At 38.5% G+C, this 25139-nt stretch overlaps 1 protein-coding gene across 1 annotated transcript in view; it reads right to left on the minus strand.

The window, feature by feature from the left end:
* FIG4 (FIG4 phosphoinositide 5-phosphatase) overlaps positions 1–25139 on the minus strand; it is a 135733-nt gene that overhangs the window by 23924 nt on the left and 86670 nt on the right. The window contains exons 18-22 of the mRNA XM_057739105.1: positions 23242–23389; positions 20618–20701; positions 18447–18642; positions 17335–17417; positions 15181–15267 (exon numbers count right to left, since the gene is read on the minus strand). Coding sequence (XP_057595088.1) covers positions 15181–15267; positions 17335–17417; positions 18447–18642; positions 20618–20701; positions 23242–23389 — 598 coding nt within the window. The remainder of the gene's footprint in view (positions 1–15180; positions 15268–17334; positions 17418–18446; positions 18643–20617; positions 20702–23241; positions 23390–25139) is intronic.

Consider the following 25139-nt stretch of genomic DNA (forward strand, 5'->3'; position numbering starts at 1 on the left):
TCCATACATAAGAACAGAAATTAAATACTAAAATGAAATAATAAACTAGTAAATAGTAAATCCAACTTAATTATATCTTCTACATATATACATAAACCAATAATTGATTTTGTTACAGCATGAGAAAATCCACGAAGAGTAACACCTGCTGTGTGTTAAAACTGAAACAAGTAAAAGCAAAATCTTCAGGCAAGTGAGAGTAATAAGGAGTAGAAGAGAGTGTAAAGGACAAAGTTATTGGTCTGAGAAACTTCAAATATAATTAGAGTTCCCCAAAAGATAGCTAAAATTATATTTTATCTTTTTTTCTATCTAAACATTTATTGATGTTTCTGAGATTATCAGAATTTTTTTTCCTAGCTCTATTCTATTATTGAAAGTAAATGTATCTGAACATACTAACTCTATTTAGTCAATTTACTTTCGTATTTTCTAAGCACATGATAAAGGAACTACCAATTTAACTATTCTTATGAAATAAGTCTGAAGGAGTTTTATTTTTAAAGAGATATTAATTTGGTGTACAATGCTTTAAAAGCACTGACTTTATTTTGACACTAAGTAATGAACTTCTAACATAATTATAAATATTAAAACAAAATGGTTAAGAAAGTCAAAATAGTCTGCCACAATGAGGTATCACCTCACACTGCCAGAATGGCCATCATCAAAACATCTAGAAACAATAAATGTTGGAAAGGGTGTGGAGAAAAGGGAACTCTCCTTCACTGTTGGTGGGAATGTAAGTTGGTACAGCCACTACGGAAAACAGTTTGGAGGTCCCTTAAAAAACTAAAAATAGAACTACCATATGATCCAGTAATCCCACTACTGGGCATATACCCAGAGAAAACCATAATCCAAAAAGAAACATGCAGCATAATGTTCATTGCAGCACTATTTACAATAGCTAGGACATGGAAGCAACCTAAATGCTTATCCACAGATGAATGGATAAAGAAGATGCGGCACATATATACAATGGAATATTATCAGCCATAAAAAGGAATGAAATTGAACTATATGTAATGAGGTGGATAGACCTAGAGCCTGTCATACAGAGCGAAGTAAGCCAGAAAGAGAAAAACAAATACCGTATGCTAACTGATATATATGGAATCTAAAAAAATGGTACAGATGAACCCAGTGACAGGGCAAGAATAAAAATGCAGATGTAAAGAATGGACTTGAGGACACAGGGCTGGGGTGGGGGGCGAAGGAGAAGCTGTGATGAAGTCAGAGAGTAGCAGAGACATAGATACACTACCAAAGTAAAATAGATAGCTAGTGGGAAGTAGCTGTATAACAAAGGGAGATCAACTCGATGATGGGTGATGCCTTAGAGGGCCAGGACTGGGAGGGTGGGAGGGAGGGGATATTGGGATATATGTATAAATATAGCTGATTCACTTTGGTGTACCTCAAAAACTGGTACAAGAGTGTAAAGCAATTATATTCCAATAAAGAGCTTTAAAAAAAAAAAAGTCTGAAGCCCTCTTTTTTTCTGCATAAGGACAGGGTACATTTTATTCAGATATTTCAGGGCTTAATAAGTGTTTTAGTGACATCACACATACAGAATAGAAATTGTGACACTTTACTAATGGATGTAAACCATCTTATAGTGTTTTTGCAAGCAAATGGAAAGTGGATTTGAGAGGGAAGGTTTGTTTTTTTTTTTAATTATTTTTTTTGGGTACACCAAGTTCAATCATCTATTTTTATACACATATTCCCGTATTCCCTCCCTCCTTCGACTCCCTCCACCGAGGGAAGGTTTTTTAAAGGTGAAAATTTTCCTTCTTTGCAACTGAGATCAAACTGCCATAATTTCTCTAAATTGTAAGATTCTAAGAGTAAGTTAAACATAAAAACAAAGAAAAACTTTTAGAGTTTCATGTATTTAGAAACAACAGGCAAATGGAAATAAAGAAATCGATTCAATTCTAGGCATGTTGATCAATGGATTCTTTTGAAGAGCTTCAGCAATTTGAACGGAAAATAAGAAAATCACTGATGGAGATGGCAATGTAGGCTGTCCCCAACGTCATCCCCCTCACAAGAAGACCAACAAGCAACTATTCTTAGACAAGTCACCACTGTGAAAATCCCAGAACCCAGGGGTGAGGTGGACGCACAGAGGCCAAGAAGGAAAGCATTAGAAAGGTAAGAGGAATGGCTACACTCCAACTGCACTGCCCATCCCCTGAACAGTCACAGAGCCATACAAGAGGGCCCCAGGGTCTATAGTTTCTACACTGGGTAAAAGAGAGCCCAAACTGAATATCCAGCTCCTCCAGCACTGCAGGGTGCTTCCCAGGAAGCCCATTTGGGTCTCATCTCATAGGGATCACTAGGAAAATCTGTGGAGCTTGACCATGGAGAATCAGAGAGAAATGGCAAGGGGTAAGCAGGGCTCAGAGTAACCAGCACTCAGATCTTGGTAGAACACATTCCTCCTTGCAGCTACAACTGAACAGAGATCCCAGCCAGAGGCTCTTTGCATCTGTAGAGCTGAGCTGATAGCCCTGTCTGGCCAGGGAGTTTGGTGGGCAGTGAAGATAAAAGGATATTAATTAACATTGCAAAACATATGAATATGTAAATCTCACTGGTAATAGTAAATATATAGTCAAAAATCAGATTCTCTAATGTTGTAATGTAGTGGTGCATAATTCACGTGCAACTCTAGAAGTTTTTAAAAATGTATTAATAACCATAATTAGAATAATTTGTTGTTGGGTATATAATATTAAAAAGATGTAAATGGTACCATCAGTAACCTAAAATGTAAGGGGTGGCAGGGCAAAAGTATAAAATTTCTGTATGCTGTTGAAGTTATTATCACCTTAAAATAGGATGTTATACATATATTTTATGTAAGTCTCATGGTAACCACAGGGGACAGCTGTAGTAGACACACAAAAAAGATTATGATAAAAGAGTCAAAGTATATTGCTACAAAAAGTCATCAAATTTCAGAGGAAGACAGCAAGAGAGGAAGCAAGGAACAAAAGATCTACAAAACAGAAAACAGTGAATAAAATGGCAATTGCAAGTCCTTACCTATGAATAATTTCTTTAAATGTAAATGGATTACATTCTCCAATCAAAAAACACAGAGTGGCTAAATAAATTAAAGAAGGTCCAATGATATGCTGCCTATAAGAAGCTTACTTTAGCTTTAAGGACACACAAAGACAGAGTGAGGGGATTGAAAAAGATATTTCAAGCAATTGGTAACCAAAAGAAAGCAGAAGTTGCTATACCAACACCAAACAAAATAGACTTTAAGTTAAAAATAGTCAAAAGAGAAGATGAAGGTCATTATACAACGGAAAAGGGAGTTAATCCACCAAGAAGACACAAAAACTATAAACAGTTATGCACCCAACATTGGAGCACCTAAATATATAAAGCAAATACTAACTAAAAGGAGAAATAAACAGCAATACAATAAAAGCAGGGGACATTAATACCCCACTCTCAATAATGGATAGATAATCCAGACATAAAATAAATTTAAAAACAGGATTTGAACAGCACTATCAACCAAATATACCTAACAGACATGTTAAGTCATAAAACAACTCTCAACAAATTCACAAGATTGAAACTATATCAAGTATCTTTTCTGACCACAATGGGATGAAACTAAAAATAAAAGGAGAAAAGCTGAAAAACTCACAAAGACATGTAAATTAAATGACACACTCCTGAACAACCAATGGATCAGAGAAGAAATCAAAAGGTTAGTAAAAAATATTGAGACAAACAAGAATATAAACTAACATACCAAAACTCATGGGATACAACAAAAGAAGTTCTCAGAGGCAAGTTTATAAACACATTTATCAAGAAAAAATATCTCAAGCTTTACACCTCAAGGAACTAGGAAAAGAACAAACTAAACCAGAATTTAGCAGAAGATAGGATAAAATAAAGATTAAAGCAGAAATAATGAAATAGAGAATAGGAAAATGGAAAAGATTAATAAAACTAAGAGTTGGTTCTCTGAAAATATAAGCAAAATACATTTTCAGTTATACTAACCAAGAGAAAAAGAGAGGACCCAAATTATTAAAATTATACATGAAAGAGGAGACACTACAGCTGATATCACAGAATACAAAAGATCATGAGACAACTATAAACAATTGATATACACCAACAAACTGGACAATCTAGAAGAACTGTATAAATTCCTCGAAACCTACAACCTACCAAGGCTGAATTATGAAGAAATAGAAAATCTGAACAAATAATGAGTAAGGAGATTGAATCAGTAATAAAAACCTCCCAACAAAGCAAAGCCCAGGACCAGATGATTTCACTGGTGATTTCTACCAAAAATTTACATAAGAATTAATACCAATCTCTCAAACACTTGTAAAAAATTGAAGAGGGAACACTTCCAAACTCATTTTATGAGGTCAGCATTACCCTGATATCAGATGAGGACATTACGAGAAAAGAAAATTACAGGCCAGTATCCTCAATGAACATAAGTACAAAAATTCTCAAAATACTATCAAATCAAATTCAACAGTACATTAAAGTTATTATACTCCACAAATGAGAGGAATTCATCCTTGGAATGCAAGGATGATTCAACATATGCAACTCAATAACTGTGATACATCACATTAATAGAATGAAAGACAAAAATCACATGACATCTCAATAGATGCTTTTGACAAAATGCAACATCCATTCACAATAAAAACTCTTAAGTTGTGCATAGAAGGAACACACTTCAACATAATATAGACCATATATGACAAGCCCACAGCTAACATCATACTCAATGATGAAATGTTGAAAGATTTTCCCCTAAGATCAAGAACAAGACAAGGGTGCCCACTCTCACCATGCCTATTAACATAGTACTGGATATCATAGCCTGAACAAAAAGGCAAGAAAGAAATAAAAGGGATCCAAATCAGGAAGGATGAAGTAAAATTACCTCTATTTGCATATAGATAGAAAATCCTAAAACTCCACCAAAAAACTGATAAATGGATTCAGTATATTTGCAGGATAATAAATCAAGATACAAAAATCAGTTAAGTTTCTATACACTAACAATGAATTATCTGAAAAAGAAATAAAATAATCCTTTTTACAACAGCATCAAAAACAATAAAGTACCTAGGAATAAATTTAACCAAGGGGGTAAAAGAGCTGTAAAATGAAAATTATAAGATACTGATGAAAGAAACTGAAGAAAACATAATTTAATGGAAAGATATCCAATGTTCATGGACTGGAAGAATAAGTAATGTGAAAAGGTAATCTACAGATTCATTAAAATCTCTATTAAGATTCCAATGGCTTTTTTTATAGAAATAAAATACATAATTCCAAATTTTTTATGGAGCCATAAAAGACCCCAAACAGCCAAAGCAATCCTGATTTCAAACCATATTACTAAGCTATGATAATCAAAACAGTATGGTATTGGCAAAAAAAGACAGACACATAGGCCAATGGAGCAGAATTGAGAGCTCAGAAATAAACCTATCCGTACATGGTCTAGTAATATTTGACCAGGTAGCCAAGAATAGTCAATGGAGAAAAGATAATCTCTTCAATAAATAATGCTGAGAAAACTGGATATTCACATCCAAAAAACATTGAAAATGGACCCCTTTCTTACACCACACACAATTAGAATTGGATTAAAGACTTAAACGTAAGACCTGAAACCATAAGACTCTTAGAATAAAACATAGGAGAAAAGCTCCTTGATATGTCTCGTCAATGATTTTATGGATATGACACCAAAAGCACAAGCAACAACAGCAAAAATAAACAAATGGGGCTACATCCAACTAAAAAACTTTTGTATAGTAAAAGAAGTGATAAACAAAATGAAAAGGCAACCTATGAGATGGAAGAAAATATTTGCAAACCATGTATCTATAAGGGGTTAATAACCAAAATATATAGGAAACTCATACCACTCAACAGCACAAAAACAAATAACCCAACTAAAAAATGGGCAGAGGACTTGAGTAGATATTTTTCCAAGGAAGACATAAAAATGGCTAACAGGAACATGAAAAGGTGCTCAACATCACTAATCATCAGGGAAATGAAAATCAAAACCATGATGAAATATCACCTCACACCTATTAGAATATTATCAAAAAGGAGACATAAGACATGCTGGCAAGAATGTGGAGAAAAGGGAACTCTGGTTCATAGTAATGGTAATGCAAAACACATATACATGTTATATAAACTGGTACAGCCACTATGGAAAACAGCACAGGGGTTCCCCTAAAAATTCAGAATAGAACTACCATATGACTGAGCAGTCACAATTCTGGCTATTTATTTGAAGAAAACAAAACACAGATATGCCCCCCACTGCCCCGTCCCGTTCACTGCAGCGTTAATTACAACAGACAAGCTACGAAAGTCAACCTAAATGTCCATCAATGGATGAATGGATAAAGATGTGTTATATATACACAACATAATATTATTCAGCTATTAAAAATAAAGAAGGAAATCTTGCCTTTTGTTCAATGGATGGACCTTGAGGGCAGTAAGTCAGACAGACAAATACCATATGATCTCACCCATATGAACAACTGAACCCATAGAAACAGAGAACAGGCTGGTGGTTGCCAGAGGCAGGGGGTGAGGGATAGGGGAAATGAATGAAGGTGGCCAAAAGGTACAAACTCAGTTATGAGATAAATAAGTTCTGGAGATACGATGTGACTATAGTTAATAATACTGTATACACACACACACACACACACAACTATAACTGTGAGGTGATGGTTGTGTTAACTAACCTTACTATGGCAGTCATTTAGCAGTATATACATGTATCAAATCATTACATTGTACACCTTAAACTTATACATGCTATGTAAATTATATCTTAATAAAGCTGGAAAAAATTAAATTTAGAAAGAAAATCATGATCCTATTTTAGTCTGTCCTACTAACATAATGTATAAATTACTAATAAGGACATCAATGGTTTGTCAATTGAGAAAATCATGAGAGACCTGCCAAGAACTCTTGTGTTGTTACATCTATAACTGAAAATATACTATAGTGAAATAAAAACTTACAAATATTTACCATTTGTCCATTTGCTTCAATTTGTTAACCCTGACATTTCTCCCTTTTTCTCCCTCATACTTAACTATTGCATGATATTCCTTAAAGAGTTAAAACCACTGAATATTGAATACTATTCATAATTTATTTAATGCTTACTGCACATGAGGTATTATGCTAGGGACTGGGGACACAAAGGCATTTAAGCCTTGCCCTCAAGAAACAGTTTTTTTAAGATTAATTTCAGATTAAAATACCACAGTGTTTTTGTTTGTTTTTGTTTTAACCAAGGACTTTCTGTTCCCATAAAATTGGGAGGGATGGCAGAAGGATGATTATAAAATAGGAGCAGACCTATAATTCTGAAAACATAATGTAATTGATTTCCATGGTAATAGTCCTCAAATTTTCTTCTTAAAACCATAAGGAAAATGGACAATAGTATTAAAATGTTAAACACAGAAAATTCCTAATAAACGTTAAAAGACTATTGATGCCTGTTGGTGGATTTTAAACACAATTGGGACTTAATGGGATTTGTACTTTATTTTTAAAATCATGTGTAAAAGCCCCAAGGGGTTCTGAGTCACACATAGGATGACAGATCTATATTTAAATATAAAACTGAAATGCTTTTTCTTGTATTGCAACCAAAATTTTTCCTTAACTGGAAAGACTTCTTGCATAAGCTCAGAGAAGACCAGGGTGGTGAATACACCGTATCTGGGCACACATCATCACTGTGCAGAAGAAAAGGCTGTCAGTAAGGCACGGTGACACAGCACAAGGCTCAACAGCCACCCCATCTGCCCAGAACCATCCCACTCACCTTCCATACACAGAATTGATAACTGGGTAAACTAAGAAAATAACAAAAGATTAAATAGTTACAAAATGTGATTCTTGTATGCAGAGCTAAGGAAACCAATGAGTAATACCCCTCACATGGCCATATCAGATATGCAAATCTGTTCCCCCAGGATTAACCTGCTCGCTCATGTAAAAAAATAAGTCAGTGTTTTATGGACTAAAAATACACTTAAAACCCTAATTCTTCATCTCTACGTAATTGAAGGATTTTTTTCTCTTTAATCGGACCACGGGTCTCCAGAAAATTTAAAAAGCATGTATAATAATCTATTTAACTTAGACCCCCATCAGAGAAAGATACAAAATTTAACTTGCTTTTTAAATCAAGAGCAGAAAAAAAACCCAAAACCCACAAAATTACTGAATCTCTCTAATCTAAAACCTCTTGAGTCCCCGACAAATCATCTTGACCCTGTTATCATCACAAACGAATGGCCTTAGCTCCCAAACACGTTTATCACGTATGTCCAATCCTGGTGACCAGATGTAGTCAACGAAGCTAGAAAACTCCTGCCTCTAACACGTTCCTCACACCTAATCCATTACCAAATTTCACCAAGCCCTACAGATTCCACCTTTACAAAATAAATCCCTTTCTTTATTTCAACAGCCAGTAGCAGATTCCAATCACTTTCTTCTCCTGATGTTTCCAACATATACTGTTTCTCTCTCTGCGTCCAATCCATTCTGCATGATATTTCCAGAGTGACCTTTATCACTCCCCTGATTAAAACAGGCTTGTAGGACAAGGATCAGTCTCTCTCACTTAGCATCTCTTTCTGATCTTGTTCCTGCCGGTCTGTGTCTCTAGCCTCCTGGCTGACAATCCCCTTGCATTAGACACAATTCCGTATGGGTCTCCAAAAGTGCTGTGTGATCTTGACCCTCTGCCCTCTCTGCCTTCTTCAACCAGATAACTCCATTTTCCCCTTAGAATTTAGCCTGAGGGTTAAGCCCGCCCAGGAATCTGTCTGATTCGGATTCTTCTCTGCACCCCCACAGGCTCCTCTGCTAAGACCGTCACAGCACCTCCTAGCACCTGGGATCACTGACCCCCCCAGTCAATGTAAACCCTCAGAGGCAGGGACGATACACCACTCAACTGTGTACCACTGTTCATATACCTAACCCAGCACATAGTGAACAGTCAGTAAATACTTGTCATTTAATGCCTATAATGCCTTAAAGTAAGTATAACTTACCTTACAGAAGCACTAGCTAGGTTCTTGGGAAAAAAAAAAGAAAAACCCATATTAAGGTGGGGGCGTTACACACGTCCTCATGTGAACCTGCAGAATTTCCATAAATGGTATGCTTTGTAGTCACTAAAATAAAATAGTCATACTAAATTTTTTAAACATCAGTCATTTTAGATACCTTAAATTAATTACACAAGTACCTACAATTAAATTTCCATTTATTATTCCTTATATGCTAGAAACCTTTCAGGATAGCCACCTCTGAAAAGTTCAAAAAAATTCACCCTGTTCCATTAAAATTTCTTGTTTAACATGGTATACAGGTGCTATTGTAGATAACAGTCAAACAAAGAGGCGTTCAACTTTTCTGTTTTTCCTTTATCCATCTATCTAACAGCTTTTCATTTTGACTTTCAGCTCTAGCTTCCTGCCACCTCTTTCCCTTGCATGGTCATCCTAGCTCTCAAGTCACTATAAGCAATGAGAATATATTTTCCAAGGCCTGCATTTATTTTACCCACTTTGGATACACCACGGAAACCTCTCTTCTCTTCCTGACCCCTTTTCTTCCTGACCTCTCTCTTCTCTGTCTGATTATTCTCAACAGGAATCATTCACACATATTTTCATTCAATCAATGAAGTGCTGAGATACCAGGAACACAGTTAAGATTTTTAATTTATGTGGTTTCAGAAAAGGTGCATATTCATATAAATCCCGCCTGTAACTGTCACCCACAGTGAGAAACGCACTTCGCATGGCAAATTGGTACACGATGCTATATTTGTGTATAGAAATAAAATTTCATGAAACAAGACTTAACCACACTGCGTGCCATGCACTGGAGCCTTCTACTGGATTCAGTTCAGTTTTTTCATTCCGTTATATGGAGTTACATACTAAATTAATTTCATGACCCACTAATGAGTCTACAATTACAACCTGAAAAGCACTGTCCTAAAATACAGGAAGAAAATTTGTGTTTTGGAGAGATTACTGCATTAAAAAAATTTTTTTAAGGTAAAAATACCCTGGAGGGGTTGCAGAGAGGATGGCAAAGGAAAAAGAGGAGAACGAGAGGAAGGTAAAAGTAAAAGAAATAGGGGTACGGGTAAAGAGAAAGAGAGAATTAGAAAAGTATATATAAGAAAAGCCTGAGAGGGTTAGAGAGAGAAAAGTAAAGGCCAGAATCAAAGAGAAAGAAAGACTTCTGTGGTAATTTCTGGGGTGAGGGAAGAGGTCATAGCCTAGTTTCCTTGGGCTGAGGAACAGTCACCTGCCATCTCCCGCCTGTGGAGGGAATTAGCTGATTAATCATTGATCACTGCCTCCCAACTGCTCTAATCCTTACACCGTTAAAGACTGTACTCCCGGGTGTTTGGGAAAGATAACTAGAGTGACCCATCAAGGCAGAAGGGCTTCAGCCTGCAGCAGAGATGAGAGCAGTGTCTGCAGAGGACCAGATGAAATCAGTGAGTGGGGGAGGAATCCCAGAGCGCCTTGTACACAGGGACTCATCACTGGAAATGATGCGGTTAAAAGTCAACACCGTTGAGCTAATCATAGCCTAGTCACGCTCACCTCATCAGTGTGCAAAGGTGCCCTAATTCTGAGTGTGTGTGAGAGCACCCTCGGATTTGTAAAACACTTCCCCTAGCAGCAGCCCAGCCCCAGCGGCATTCCCTCTAAGGTCAGTAAATGCTACTTATTGTGAGATGTATGTAGGGAATACACCCCACCTATGGCCTGTAACAGCAAGCACACGTACCTAGCCCATCCTGCACTGGAAGAACCCGAAATCAGACAGGTTTTACCCAAACTCTATGTATTACATTTTGAACCACTTCTTAGAGGTAACTTTTAAACGTGTGAGACATGTTCCTGGAATAGGTAAGCCATGGCATAGCAGGCACTCATAATATGCGTGTTCACGTTCTTTTTAACCTACGCTGATTGGCATTTGCTGCTTGGATAAAAACTCCTGAGAACTGGTAGGAGTGTACAGTGAGGGCAGTGTGATCTGGCGTGAATACAGCAAATGACCGCTGGCCTGCACAGCACCCCGCCCACCCCGGAAGAGCCAGTCCTTCCACACAGGCCCTTCTCATTCTGCATTTGGTCACTGGTGCAAGTGGAAGCAGGACAGAGAGGAAAAAAATGCTAAAACCTTGTGCTTACTTTTTTCCTCTATCAGAAGGCAGCAGGGAAACAAAGAAACAGGAGAGGGCAGAGGGCTTATGAGTGGGAAACAGAATAGGGGAAGAACCAAAAAGTGTTCAAGGATGGGTGAGGTGGGCTCCTGGAGGTGCTCATGGGGCCCTGCGCAGACTCTGACGCTAATGGGAGGGGGCGGGGCGAGAGTCAGTACCTTTCACCAAACAGTTACTGAGGACTCAGTGTAGGTCCTATGCAGGAGGCAGCAGGGAACACAGAGATGGGCCGCCCTCCAGGAACGTACAACTTAGCAGGATGGCAGCCACCCTAAGTAGCAGTAGCACTGTTCTCCGGACGGCTTAAACAACCTCCATATCATGTTATGAGTCAAGCAAAGCATGCCTGCCCAGGAAGCATGTCTACACGTGGGACAATACGCGGGGTACCAGGAAAAGAATAAAGGTATATTCTCTTTAAATATTAAAAAAAAATTTTCAAGCTCACCATGATAGGCAGAAACATTATGTCTGCATACAGAGCTGCCTACAAACCAGATCATGTTAGAAGATCAAAATGAGGGCTTCCCTGGTGGCACAGTGGTTAAGAATCCACCTGCAAATGCAGGGGACACGGGTTTGATCCCTGGTCTGGAAAGATCCCACCTGCCACGGAGCAACTAAGCCCATGCACCACAACTACTGAGCCTGCGCTCTAGAGCCCGTGCGCCACAGCAAGAGAAGCCACCGCCATGAGGAGCCCTCTCACCACAACTAGAGAAAGCCCAGGCACAGCAACGAAGACCCAACGCAGCCAACTAATTAATTAATTAATTAGAAAAAGAAGAAAATCAAAATAAGAGCTGTTCACACTAATAACCCAGCATCTTTATCACTGTGGTTATAAGAGCAGCTGGTCACACTAGGCATTTATAGCTTAGTGATGGACAGCCAGCTCATCTGGGTTTAAATCCTGGTTCCTCCACTTGCTAGCTGTTTGACCTTGGGAAAGTTACATAACTTCTCTGTTCTTCAGTTTCCCCATATGTAAAATGAAGATGACAGTTAAGACCTGCTTCCTAGAGTTACTGTGAGAGTTGAGTTAATACAGATTAAGGTATACAGCATAGTGTCCATCACACACTGCTCAGGAAATGTTGGCCGATGTCACTTCTCCCTAGTCACCACCCATACACTCAGGGAATGGCCTGAGTCAAAGGAGGGTCACACTCAAACAAAACACAGCTGTGAGTGAGTGGGCTGACGGTGCAGACATTGACCAGTGTGGGGTTTGATACCCGCTCCTAAGAAATGTCCTCCAAGAGCTTGGGTGGCCATGTCCAGCTCCCCATCCAGGTTTCTGCACCTCTGCTTCAGAAGCCCCAATCTGCTGGCTCCTTGCCAGTTGTTTACTGTCAGTATACTTCACGTTGGTTGTTGTATACCTCATATTTAGAAAACGAGTGTTGGTTTGCCTCATAATTTCAAGAAAAATTGGTAAGATTATGAATTGTCCCGAGATGAGTAGATACATATGTATATAAACTTAAACTTACTGCCAATATATTTTAAAAAATACTAGAGCCTGAAACATAAGATGAGAATTTCAAGCATCTCATATAAATCTAATTTCTCTTGGTTTTGGCATAGCTTTAGAAATTTAAAATTGAATAGCTGACATTTAAAGGACCTAGTTACAGAGTTTCAGTTTAAAGCACGTGTGCACACAAACACACCCATCAAAAAACAGCACTCCTGGGCAGTTGCCATGACAACATAATGCAGAGCCTACCAAGCTCTTTGTTATCCTGAGGAAGATGCTAGGCAAAGACACACTCACGTTAGGTTCTTTACTAATTAAGCGGAAAAGGTTAAAAAAAATTCTAGATCCACATGGTTTTCTTCTGTGCTAAGACTCAGAAAAGCAAATACTAAATGTTTTAAGAAAAAGAATTTAAAAGTAACGTAACAGCAAGACCAGTTACAGATCAAAGTTACGATGTTGAAGGAAATACGGGACAATGTTTTTCTCCTGTTTTGCATGCTGTACTCACTTCATCTTCTGCTCCTCCTAAGTCTGCCATACTATTTTAATGGAATAATCAATCTGAATAATACAGTTTGGTTAACAGAGTCTCTTACTTTACTAACACATTTAAATACTTTGCTTCTTTGGCCACATCTATATCAGTTCATTTGGGAGCTCATACTTCCATAGGCCAATTAGACCTGAGAAAGAAAAATTGTCTCTAAGTTAACAGGAGTCCAATATGTTTTTTAAAAAGAGAAAAAAAAAGTAAGAAAGGGGAGAGAAAGAAGAGAGAAATAGCCCTTTTAGAGGCTGTGATAAAAGTCTTGGTTTTCCTTCCCCTTCTCTGATTAGTCATCTCTGTCTCCTTCTCCTCAGTGTTAAACCCAGATTCCCTCAAGTCTCAGCTATAGACCTTTTCTCACACTGTTATTCTCTTTTTCTAAGTGGTGTCATCTTTAACCAGTGGCTTTGTTACCAGTATGCTTTCACATTCCCAGAGGCTCTTTTCTGAGTTCCAGATCAGTTGATTCAAATGCCTCCTAAACATGGCCATCCCCCCTGAAAGGCAGACAGGGTCCTCCTACCGTGCTCCTTACCTTGATAATGGCAGCTGTCAGTGGTCCTAAGACAGGTCCTAATAGGTATTCAATACCTATTTGCTAAACGAACAAATGAATGAATCAAACCTTTTACACAAACCGAAAAACCTAACGGCCATCCTTGGTAAGGCCTTTTCCCCACATCCAACTATTCCACTATCCAGTTTATTTCACTTTCTAAATATTTCCTAGATTCATCCCATTTCCAAAATTCTCCCAGCCACTATTCTCTAAGGCACCAGTCTTTGTCTGGATCACTATAGTAGCCTCTTAACAATTAGAAACATGCCAATGTAGTAGATGGTGAAGTCAGGCAATCAGTATTCATCAAATAATTTATTAAACAAACTGACAAAGTTGTACTAAGAAAAGGGAAGAGAACATGTACTAAATGTCTATGCCAGACACTGATCTAGACGCCTTGCACATCCTACCTCACTTAATCGCCACGGTGACCCATGTTTATAGAAGACACATAGCTGAGCATATGGCATCCGGAGCCACTCCTGATCACAACCTTTGTTTTCTCTGGTCCCAACGAGCAGAGAACAAGGATAAATATGAAGAAGAAGGGGACGATGGTGATGACCACAACGTGCTGAGGACGTATTCCGGACGCTGACCTGAGTACTCTGTATGCATTATTTCATTTAAGCCTCACCATCCTCCTATGAAGCAGGTGCTATCATTAACCCATTTAGCAGATAAAGAAACTGAGCCACACAGGACTTAAGTTACTTGCTCAAGGTAAAAATACAAGAAGTGGCAGAGTGTTAAATCAGGATATGAACCTAGTTCTGTCTATTTAAGAATTTACTAAACACCAAGTTATTCACTGAACAGCAAGTTAATAGAACTGGTGAAGATACAGAGCTAGAAAAGACAAACCACTCCTGCCCTCAAGGGTCTTGTACTGAATAAGAGGAGCCTGTCTCCAGGGTCAGAGTTGTTTTTTCACCCCACTCTCTCCACTGGAGAGCAGAGTTTCTCGAGGGAAATCCCCACCAACTGCATTCCCACCTCCAAAGGGTGCATTTCAAGCACAGGCAAGGCTGCCAACCTCTTCCCCATCCCCACAGCAACCCAATTTTCCTCGGATAAGGTATTATACCAGGAGGAGATGCTTTAGTGCCTATATTAATTTGGTGACGAGACAATTTCTTTCTTATAAAGTCTTAAAAAAAGCACCCCAAATGGCATGAATACAAAGATTTTTTTTTTACAAGGTCTAATCTAGTACTTACAGTTTTATAACTCCATCTGGGCACCTGGAACAGAACTGCTGGCTGCTCTTTTCTTGTTTATGTTGACTCTGCCCCAGCTGCACAAATCTACAAATTATAACAGATAAAAAGTAAGCTTAGGAACTACCTACCTGCCACAAATTCAGTAGATCACACAAAATGATGTGGGCGTTCAAATGACAGTAATACACTTATATCAGAAAAGCACACAAGAGTACCCCACGTGACACAAGACTTGACTTATAAATGACTGCCTGATGTTTGAGTGGGTTTACGAGAAGTAAAGGAGGAGGAACTGCTTAAAATGTAAGTTATAAAGATGGACATAAGAATGAAACAAAACGTGTACTTGACTGCATTCTGTTTACTCAAACATGATACTGAACTTGAGCCAAAATGTCACTGAAGCCAGGAAGAGGATCTTGTAAGCTTTCACGTATCTAAGGGTGACAACAGCAGGAAGCCTGGGGAAATGTGGGCTGGGGGGAGGGGATGTTTGCGATGAGACAAATGACAAGGAAAAGGCAGGACTGGCCTAGGGATCCCTCTCCTGAAGCAAGGATGCTCTAAGAACACAGGACATGGAGTTGGCTTCCTCAGGACCACAAGAATCCCCAGGTATACACCAGCCACTCCTAAGAGTATTTTCAACTGAGATGGAGGGGACTGAGGAGACCCTGCTGAGCACCACTGGCTCACCACCCCTCCTCAGAGAAGCCTCCAACAACACGCATCCTGACCTACCACTAAGGCCAGAGGGACTCACCCCAGGCCAGCTCAGCAAGGTAACAGCATGCCTGGCAATGGGCCACTGATGTTTCTCACGTGCACCCATCTGAAGCGTGGCCTGTGCTACCTGCAGCCATCTTCCCCTCAGGGATGCAGTCTAGAGTTTTTATTAGCTTTTCTAAAGGTCAGGAGAAGTGCTGCAGAAACTATCAATTATTAAATCATCACAGTGCTAGGGAAAACGTTTACATTAGATAACTCTCATCTGAACTTTCACCTTCAGCAAGTGAACATCCTTGACGTGTCCACTCATGCGCTCTGCAATACATAAAGTCACGTTACTCAGTCACTAACCCCGGATAGTTCATTCTTCCAGACCACGCTGCTTATGAAGGCCCACTTCAACGACTAGAGCGTTGAGCTACAGAGTGTGACAGCTGTGATGACTGCCCCTGCACGGCTGTGAATCTGGGAGTGAGGAGGGTGTGGCTGAGTTCTGAATGATTCAATTGGCTTCCAGTAAGACAGTGATGCACAGTTAACCAGTGCTTCTGTACTCAAGAAATACTGTTCATTTTTGTATTTTACATATCCTACAGCAGATCTTACTAGTTTGAAGTAGAGAGCTAAAAATATCCCGTTCAATGGATTCTGCAAAACAAATACCCTCCTTAAAAAAGACCTGAAGATTAGTGCTCATTCCCAGTAGTTTACATAAGCCAAACTTATATGAAGTGGGCCCACGTTCACTTGCAATGATTAAGTCTTCTTAATGTATATATGAGGTTGAGGGGTGTTTACAGTGATCTCATCAGGTTTTTAAGGATTTCTAGGTGAGGAATTCTTTTGAGAATCTGGTAACTATGAATCTTCTCTGCAATCACACACAGACACACAAAATTATACATGATTTCAGGGAATACCTTTTGGTAGATCGCCTCCTTTTAGCTAGATCTTCCTAATAAAGGTCTATAGCATTCTGAATTGGTACCCCTACATCAGTGCTTCCTTCTTCCTCCTCAGCCACCACTCCCACCAGCAGCCCCCCACCCCACCCCCAGCTAAAGTAAATACAAGGTCCTCAATTGTCAATACCCCAAGTTCACTTTGTAAGAAGGTACTTGATCTTGAGGATTTGTTAATGCAGAAATGTATTTGAACTGCAGTTTGCAGCTTATATGTGGGCGGTGAAAGCACATATAAGCATCATAAATTTGTACCATTGTGGGGCCCTGAGAGCCTCAGGCAGTACATAGCCCTTTTAACTCCAAATATAAATTGTTTCAGAATTTGACCTAAATGCTACTATTTTATTCCAAGTGGAATTCACTTCCTTCTGTATTGTTGACTATTTTCAACACTAGATATAAGTTACTGTATTCATATATTTGTATTTGTCCTTAATCTCTCATAAAAAGACTTCACCTTAAATAAATGGAGAGATCTTCTTCCGAGAGGCCATCTGAGAGGTTGATTCCATACACCTCTTTCATGGGCTGGACCACATTCTGGGGTCAAAAGAAAAGGGAACCAGGAAGAATTTTTAGACATCTAGAATATTAATAATTTCGAACGATGAAGAAAATGAACCTGTGAATTTTCCCACAAAGGCAATCACAATGTTTCTTTAACCAGGTTCATTAAATTTCTCAGTTAATGGTTTTTTAAAATCTGACTTCATTTTCACTAAAATAGTGTATTTTAGGGTAAAAAACTATTAGGGAATTACTAACTGCTTTTGTATAATGCAAAAATTGGCAAACATCTTCTGTAAAGGGCCAGGCAGTAAATATTTTAGGTTCTTTGCGTCATACCATCTCTGCCATAACTACTCAGCTCTGTTCCTGTTACAGGGCAAAAGCAGGCATAGACAATATGTAAACAAATAGGGGTGGCTGTAAATAGGCATGGCTGGTTGTAAATAAAACTTGATTTACAAAAACAGGCAGGAGGCTGGTTTGGCCAATAGGTTGTAGTTTGCCAACCCCTGGAATAATGGATTCAGTTCTTATACCATCATATTTTATTTGCCATGTCTACCTCTAATGACTTTTGGCTATTTCTAGAAATCAACTCTCCCCAAAGCTAAATTTGGCTCTTCTGTGGTTTACCTGCCTTTTGTTTTTCCTCAATATATTGGTAATGTTGTATGAAACAGGATGAACTTCCCACTGGGGTTATGCAAAGACTGTGGGGCCCAGGTCTAAACCCCGCATTCCAACAATGTGCTAAGCAAGGGAACAAACAGAACTCGAGTGGATGGGCTGCTCAAAGAGGGACAGGACTCTCTTTAGCATTCGGAAGTGACCAGAAATCTACTAGTACACATGGAAGCAAAAACACCAATTTCAGGAACCATCTTCAGTAATGTCTTTGCCAAATGCATTCGTGTCTGCAGTGCCTCCAACACTGCGCATCAGGATGGCGTGACTGAGATAATGTGACTTTTTCTTGCTCTCAGCCTTTTAAGGGAAAGTGGGATTTTGGAGATGGTACTCCAGAGCCTTACGCCCTGCACACTCTCCTTGGCCCCTCACCTCCGCCACTTTGGCACTGTCGCCCGTGTCAGTCATCTTCACTGGAGTGGAGCGTTGGGACACAGAGCCCTCCTCCTCCCGGTCGGTCCCGGAGTCATCCTCGGAGCTGCTGGACACAGCCTCCTCGCTGGGCGGCGGCGGGGCGCTGGCGGCCGTCTTCCGCTGCAACACGGCTTCTTCTCTGTTGCTCTTGTTTCTTTAAATAGATGAAAACGTTAGGACATCATGTGTCAGTTTCTTAAGTTCCCTTGGCAGGCCTAAGTGGTATCATAAATTTAATGTACTGAAACTTGAGCTTCTTCATGCAGGAAGCAGGCCAGAGCATGTCAACTCACCAAAAAAGCATATTATTCTTGGAGGTATAAAATATTCATTCTGTAGCTACAACCATATTAAAATTTCCTTCAGTTCGGGAAAAAAAAAGATGAAAACGGATGTGAACCATCTGTAAACTGAACCTTCAATGCTCACTGTGTATCACTCTGCCCCAAAGCCTTAGTTCTGATGAAGCATGTGAAAATGAATGTGGGAAGCTACCTTCTGGATTCAAGTTGTGCTAAAGGGAAAAGTTTAATACTTTATCCATGTACATGTACTGACCTTAGATGGATTTAAGCTTTGTTATACATTAAGACAATAAACAAGAATGTGCTTGTAGTGTGCAGAGAAGTCTTTTTACCACTTGGCTATTGTGCCTTCCTTTGGTAACTGAAATCGATATTTTCAAAGTTTATAGTACAATAATAGAAGGCTATTATGTCTGAGATATTAGTAAAATTACCTATAATCTGTAGAACCTTCAAGAAAGGGTCAATAGCCAAATCCATGTATATTTCCGTCCCTCCTGTGAATTTTTATCAACCACAGCCGCAGCTGATGACTTGCACCAAAATAATGAGCAACGGATGAATATAAACCAAGGTTTCAAATTGTTTTATTAGTAAACAACCATATTGGCTGAACATTCCTTCTAGTGATAGGGAGTAGAAAAAAGAAACAGAACAAAGCCCACACTTATTTACTTTTATTGTAGTGCTAAATTTGAGAGTAGTAAGAACATTTTTTTTGAATTCAGAAAACATTTTATGCTAATATTTTTGGCTTTTATGAAAAATATTTAATATATTTAATATTTCACTCAAAAAAATTCTCTGCAAGGAATTTAAAATACCATAATATACTGTATTTTCTAGGAAAGAAACATGCATACTATCTAACCATGGGTTAGATATTACAGAAAATAAATTAATTTCTGACTTTCTGCAACTAAAAATTAAAGTTGATACATTTCAGTACTATACACTAATATAGCCAGTCATGTACATATTTGTCCCAGGAACACCTTAAATTCTAAATGTCCTGAGGATGTTCTTTCTTTTAAATTCCTCTTAGCACCTGGCCCAGGGCTTAACATGCAACTATTTAAGCCATGTAAATGGTGTATCTGGGAAACAGTAATATACATCTCATTGTATAAATCACATGAAGCTAGAATCCGATTAGGACCTTGTACACACTCCCCAATACAATTAGGACTCAGAATCTACAGTCTGGCCAGGGCTTCTGGCCGGGGCCTAGGAGAAATCTTATCACAGGGATTGTTGAGGTAAGTGGTAGTAACAGATTCTTACACTAGAACACATTTCATTCCAGTCTCAAAGCATAACGCGTGTAAAAATGGTTTGTTCTCTTCCTCATATTATTGCATATAATAACAGTCATCCCCAAAATAATGCTATAGTAATACACAGAAAACCTATTAAGTTCTCTGTCTGAGCATTTGCTTTAATGTTTCCTCAGGATGCCAACAAAAATAAATACAATGAATATAAATTTTTACCTAAGTATTTTATGTTGTGGGAAACAGAGGATGCTGAGTTATGAATGGACGTATATAATATCTGCTACCTGCCTTTATGCCATCTGTGAAACTCCTAATTTAAAATAGTACAATGCACCATGTTGCTGGAATTCCCATAAAGTCTATTTTCAGTGTCAAATACTTTTAAATGATTCCAGTGCTATAAATAAGCTGCCTGTACAGAGGCAGTGAATGGATTGTGCTCCAAACTATGTGACTCGAAGTTATTAGTTTTGGGTGGAAATTATATTGCAAATGCTATATTATTTTACAGGAATCTTTAACATTTCATTCCACAGGCAAAGCTTACCCCAATACTGATTTTCCAGTTTCATCTGGCTTACGCACTGTAAATGGACTTGGATCAATGCCAATAGTCTTAGGCATGAAGTCACTGAAGAAAGGGGAAAAAAATTCCACGTGAATCACTGTCCCTCCAGATGATATAAGCTTCCAGCTCAATTCACATTCTTACACTGTTCCTTCTTAGCCCTTGGAGGTATATGTATATTCCACGCCAAATTACCAGGGGAGTTTAGGTGATCTGGGCCATAAAACTCTATGAACTACTGGCACTTGGGTAACTTAATGTTAGCAGTCTTCACGGTGAATTTTCTCTGATTAAGAGGCCCCACAGTTTTGAATTTAAGATTTCGTTTACTGGAGCAGAGTTAATATCTGAATTACTGCTAAGAGGCACACCCTCTGGTTGTATATCATGATTCGTTTTCAGGGAAAATTAAACTCATAAAACCAATGGCAAGACATTTAGCTGCTCAGTTTTATGGACAATGTTTTTATTACACTATACCACCTAAGGAGGTGGACATAATGATCCAACACACAGTGAACTGAAGTATCAACATCTACCTCCTCAGGCCGGGGTTAATTCATTAAAACACTGTTGGAACACTTTAAACAGAAACTGTTAATTTACCACTTACTGAGATAAGTTGAAGCTACTTTCTCACAATACAGGGCCTACCTTACTGTTCCTGCTGAAGCCAGACCAGACTCCTTAACAGATGCCAGAAAGGCAACAGGTGCGTGATTCATGCAGGTAAGACTCATAACTTCTGGCAGATACTGCTCCAAGTGTGTGACTCAATATTAAATTTTTGAAGGAAAAGGAATATTAAATCTGATTCAAAATGCCTACTTAACACTTTGAAAATGTTGTTTTCAAAATGTAAGTGGTTTAATTTTTCTTTCTTTTTGAACATACACAGTCCATCTTCATTATTTACGGACGCCATATACGAGAATTTTCTTACTCGCTGAAATGTATGTGTAACCCCAAAGTCAGCACCCAGAGCTTTCACGACCACTCGCAGACAGGCACATGTGCAGCGCAACGGGAAAATTAGAGTAACTCAACATCCACGTTCCCAGCCGAGGGAGAACAAGGTGACACTCTGACTTCTCGCTTTAGCTCTCACACTGAAAACACGTGTCCTTTTTAAGTCTATTTAGTGCCATGTTTTTCACATTTTTGTACTTTGGGAAAGTTCACTGTCTAAAATGGCCCCCAAGCATACTGCGGAAGTTGCCTAGTGTTCCTGAGAACACAAGAGCTGTGTGTTACAGAGAAAATGTATGAGTGAGAGAAGCTTCATCCAGGCATGAGTTGGCTGTGAGATCAATGTTAATGAATTGACAATATATATTAAACAAAGTATCTTTAAACAGAAGCACACGAAACGTATTGACTGGCTGACGAAAATGTCATGACCAGAAGCTTATAAGAACCTAACCCTGTATTTCCCCTAAGAGCAATGGTTCAGTGTTCTCTAACTCAATGTTTGCAGGAACATTACACAGCGTAACTCCTGCCAATAAAGAAAATCAACTGTATATCTGTACATACACACATATGTAACATCTTTCATCCTTTGCCAAGTTGAAAAATTCTGGGAAATGACCATGACCTTACAGTTACAACTAACCTTTAACAAGTGTAACTGAAAGTCAAGCAAGTAAAAATCGCAAACTTCCTAGCTGAAATTGAAGCAAAATGTAGAGTGATTTCTAGGAAACAAACCATGGAATATGTTTCTACATGCACCATGTTGAGTTTAGGCATACATATGTCACATCTGAAGAAAATGTAAAATACAAAATGTAAATACAAAAATGTAAACTTTAGTATAAAACATAATGATCAAGAACAGATTTTCTTTGCTTAATTTTCTTAATCAAGTACCATCATCTTCCTAAAAGGCTCCACCATACTCGAAGAGACAGAGAAATGAAGTATGTTCAAAGGTGGAGAGATGTTTACAAACAATGTCATATGAGTTACGAAAGAAAGAAGAATATTTACCCTGAAAAAAAAAACAACAATGCTTCCTCAAATATCTAGAGGGCTGTCACACAGAAGAGGAACTAGACTTGTCCTGTGCCTAAAAATAGTAATATAATGAGAGCCACCATTTATTAGTCACCCATCTGTGTCAGGTACTACATCAGACACTGGGTGCATGTGTGTGTGATACACACCCCCTCTCTATATGAAATGGAGAAACAGATAAGTTGGATAATTTTCTCAAGGTCACACAGGTAGGCAGTGGCTGGTCTAAGATTCACACTCTGGCCTTTCTAGTACCAAAGACTCTGCTTTTTGTCCGCTAATTTATGTTAGCTCTCAATGTCAATGTTCAACTTACAAAACTGAGTTTATTCCAAATGACAAATTAGGACTGAAGGGATGCAGATTTCAATTTATCAAAGAGAAGAATTTAATTCCAGTTCTCTCACAGTAGAAGGGCTGCCTCCTGAGTAGAGGGCTCCCCACTGCAGGAGGAACTCAGAGGCTGGACAGCCACCTGCTAGCAGGCTTGCAGAACAGATCTCGGGTAAAGTACGATATAGCTATACAAACTAGGAAAACTATAGTTCCCCAGTTCTTCCAGTTTCAGACAACTCACAACATACCGTGCTGAACTCGTCATAGCCAAGCAAAAGGTGTCATCAAAGCTACTCAGCTCGTATGGTCGAAAGAACTCGTTGTGGATGTCAATCTCCTCTTCGTACTTGTGAAACTTCTTCACTAGCAACTTCTTTAAGTTTGCAGCACAGATAACTAAGAGAGATACTGCCTGTTACTCAAAGTCTTTAGACTGCATCTCGCAAACATTTCTGTAACATCAACTGTGTTTACAGAGAGTGCACCGAACAAGGCTCAGCTCCTGCCTCTGGCACTTCCACACTTGGAAGAAGGACAAGAGATGTGCACAGAACATACACTGCAAAGCGGAGTGTGGCAAGCTCTCAGGAGGTGGGGGCCTCTGGAAGCTGGGGTAGGAGTGGGGAATTATTTTAGAAATCAAATTACTCAGTTCTTTAAATTCCTTTTTGCTCTTAAATAAATACCCTCTGCCTTCTAGATGAGAATTATGCAACTATTTCACTAAATTTTCCTTTATATTGAAAATCCTGTTTATGGGCAACTTCAGGCTGTTAAAGTCCTATTCTTTTTCCCAGAACAACCACACCCTAGCAATGTGAGTTATGATTTTCCCCATAATTTAAAGGTTACAAATACTTTTTTAAAAGTTAGTTAATAATTCATTAAGAACTGAAAGTCATTTGCAATCTTCTTACTTTACGGCATTCACCACCCAAAGTTGGGATGGTCAACCATGACTAGATGGAGTCCGCAGCTGAAGTCTTCCATATTAGCAACAGATCCTAGTGTTCTTTCACAGCTGGGGAGACTGGCTCGCCCATGGTCAGAGCAATCAGCAACAGAATCAAGAATAAACTCTATTTCAAACTGGCCAATTATTTAAATTTGGAAACAAATTATATTCTTTTAATATAAAAATTTTCCTGCCTTTCTGACAAATTAATATGTAATTTAAACTTCAGTGACTAAAATGTACTTGTATACATACATCTGTACTTTTCACTGCTTAGATATAGGGAAAGTTTTTATTTCTCCTTGTGAATGGGTCTTCACTTCCTCCCCATTCCCCCCAAATATCTAGATATACATCAAGTACTAATTTTAAATGATGAACTAATATATTACATCCACTAAACATGTGAGGGACATACCTAATAACCATAAGACACAACATAATGTATTAGCCTACTTAGATAAAAGTATAACACAATCTCTGCCCTTAAAGAAGCTAAGATGTTGTACCCCAATGTTCACTGCAGCACTATTTACAATAGCCAGGACATGGAAGCAACCTAAATGTCTATCAACAGGGGAATGGATGAAGAAGATGTGGTACAAATATACACAATGGAATACTACTCAGCCATAAAAAAAGAATGAAATAATGCCATGTGCAGCAACGTGGACGGACCTAGAGATGTCATACTGAGTGAAGCAAGTCAGACACAGAAAGACAAATATCATATGATATCACTCATATGTGGAATCTTAAAAAAAAAAAAAAGGGTACACATGAACTTATTTACAAAACAGAAGTAGAGTCAGAGATGTAGAAAACAAACTTATGGTTACCAGGGGATGGGGGGGGGGGAGGGATAAATACAGAGATTGGGACTGACATATACACACGACTACATATAAAATAGACAACTGCTGTACAGCACAGGAAACTCGACTCAATTCTCTGTAATAGCCTATATGGGAAAAGAATCTAAAAAAAAAAGAGCAGATGTATGTGTATGTATAACTGATTCACTTTGTGGTACACCTGAAACTAACACAACATTGTAAATCAACTATACTCCAATAACAATTTTTTTAAAAAAGCTAAGATGTTACAATCTCCTATCTATTATAACAGAAATGTAACACTGAGTCGTCATTCATTTCTTTCTAATAAAATATTATATGCAAAGAATTGAAT

The sequence above is a fragment of the Hippopotamus amphibius genome, chromosome 6 (genome assembly GCF_030028045.1).
Source record: "Hippopotamus amphibius kiboko isolate mHipAmp2 chromosome 6, mHipAmp2.hap2, whole genome shotgun sequence".
Lineage (NCBI taxonomy): Eukaryota > Metazoa > Chordata > Mammalia > Artiodactyla > Hippopotamidae > Hippopotamus > Hippopotamus amphibius.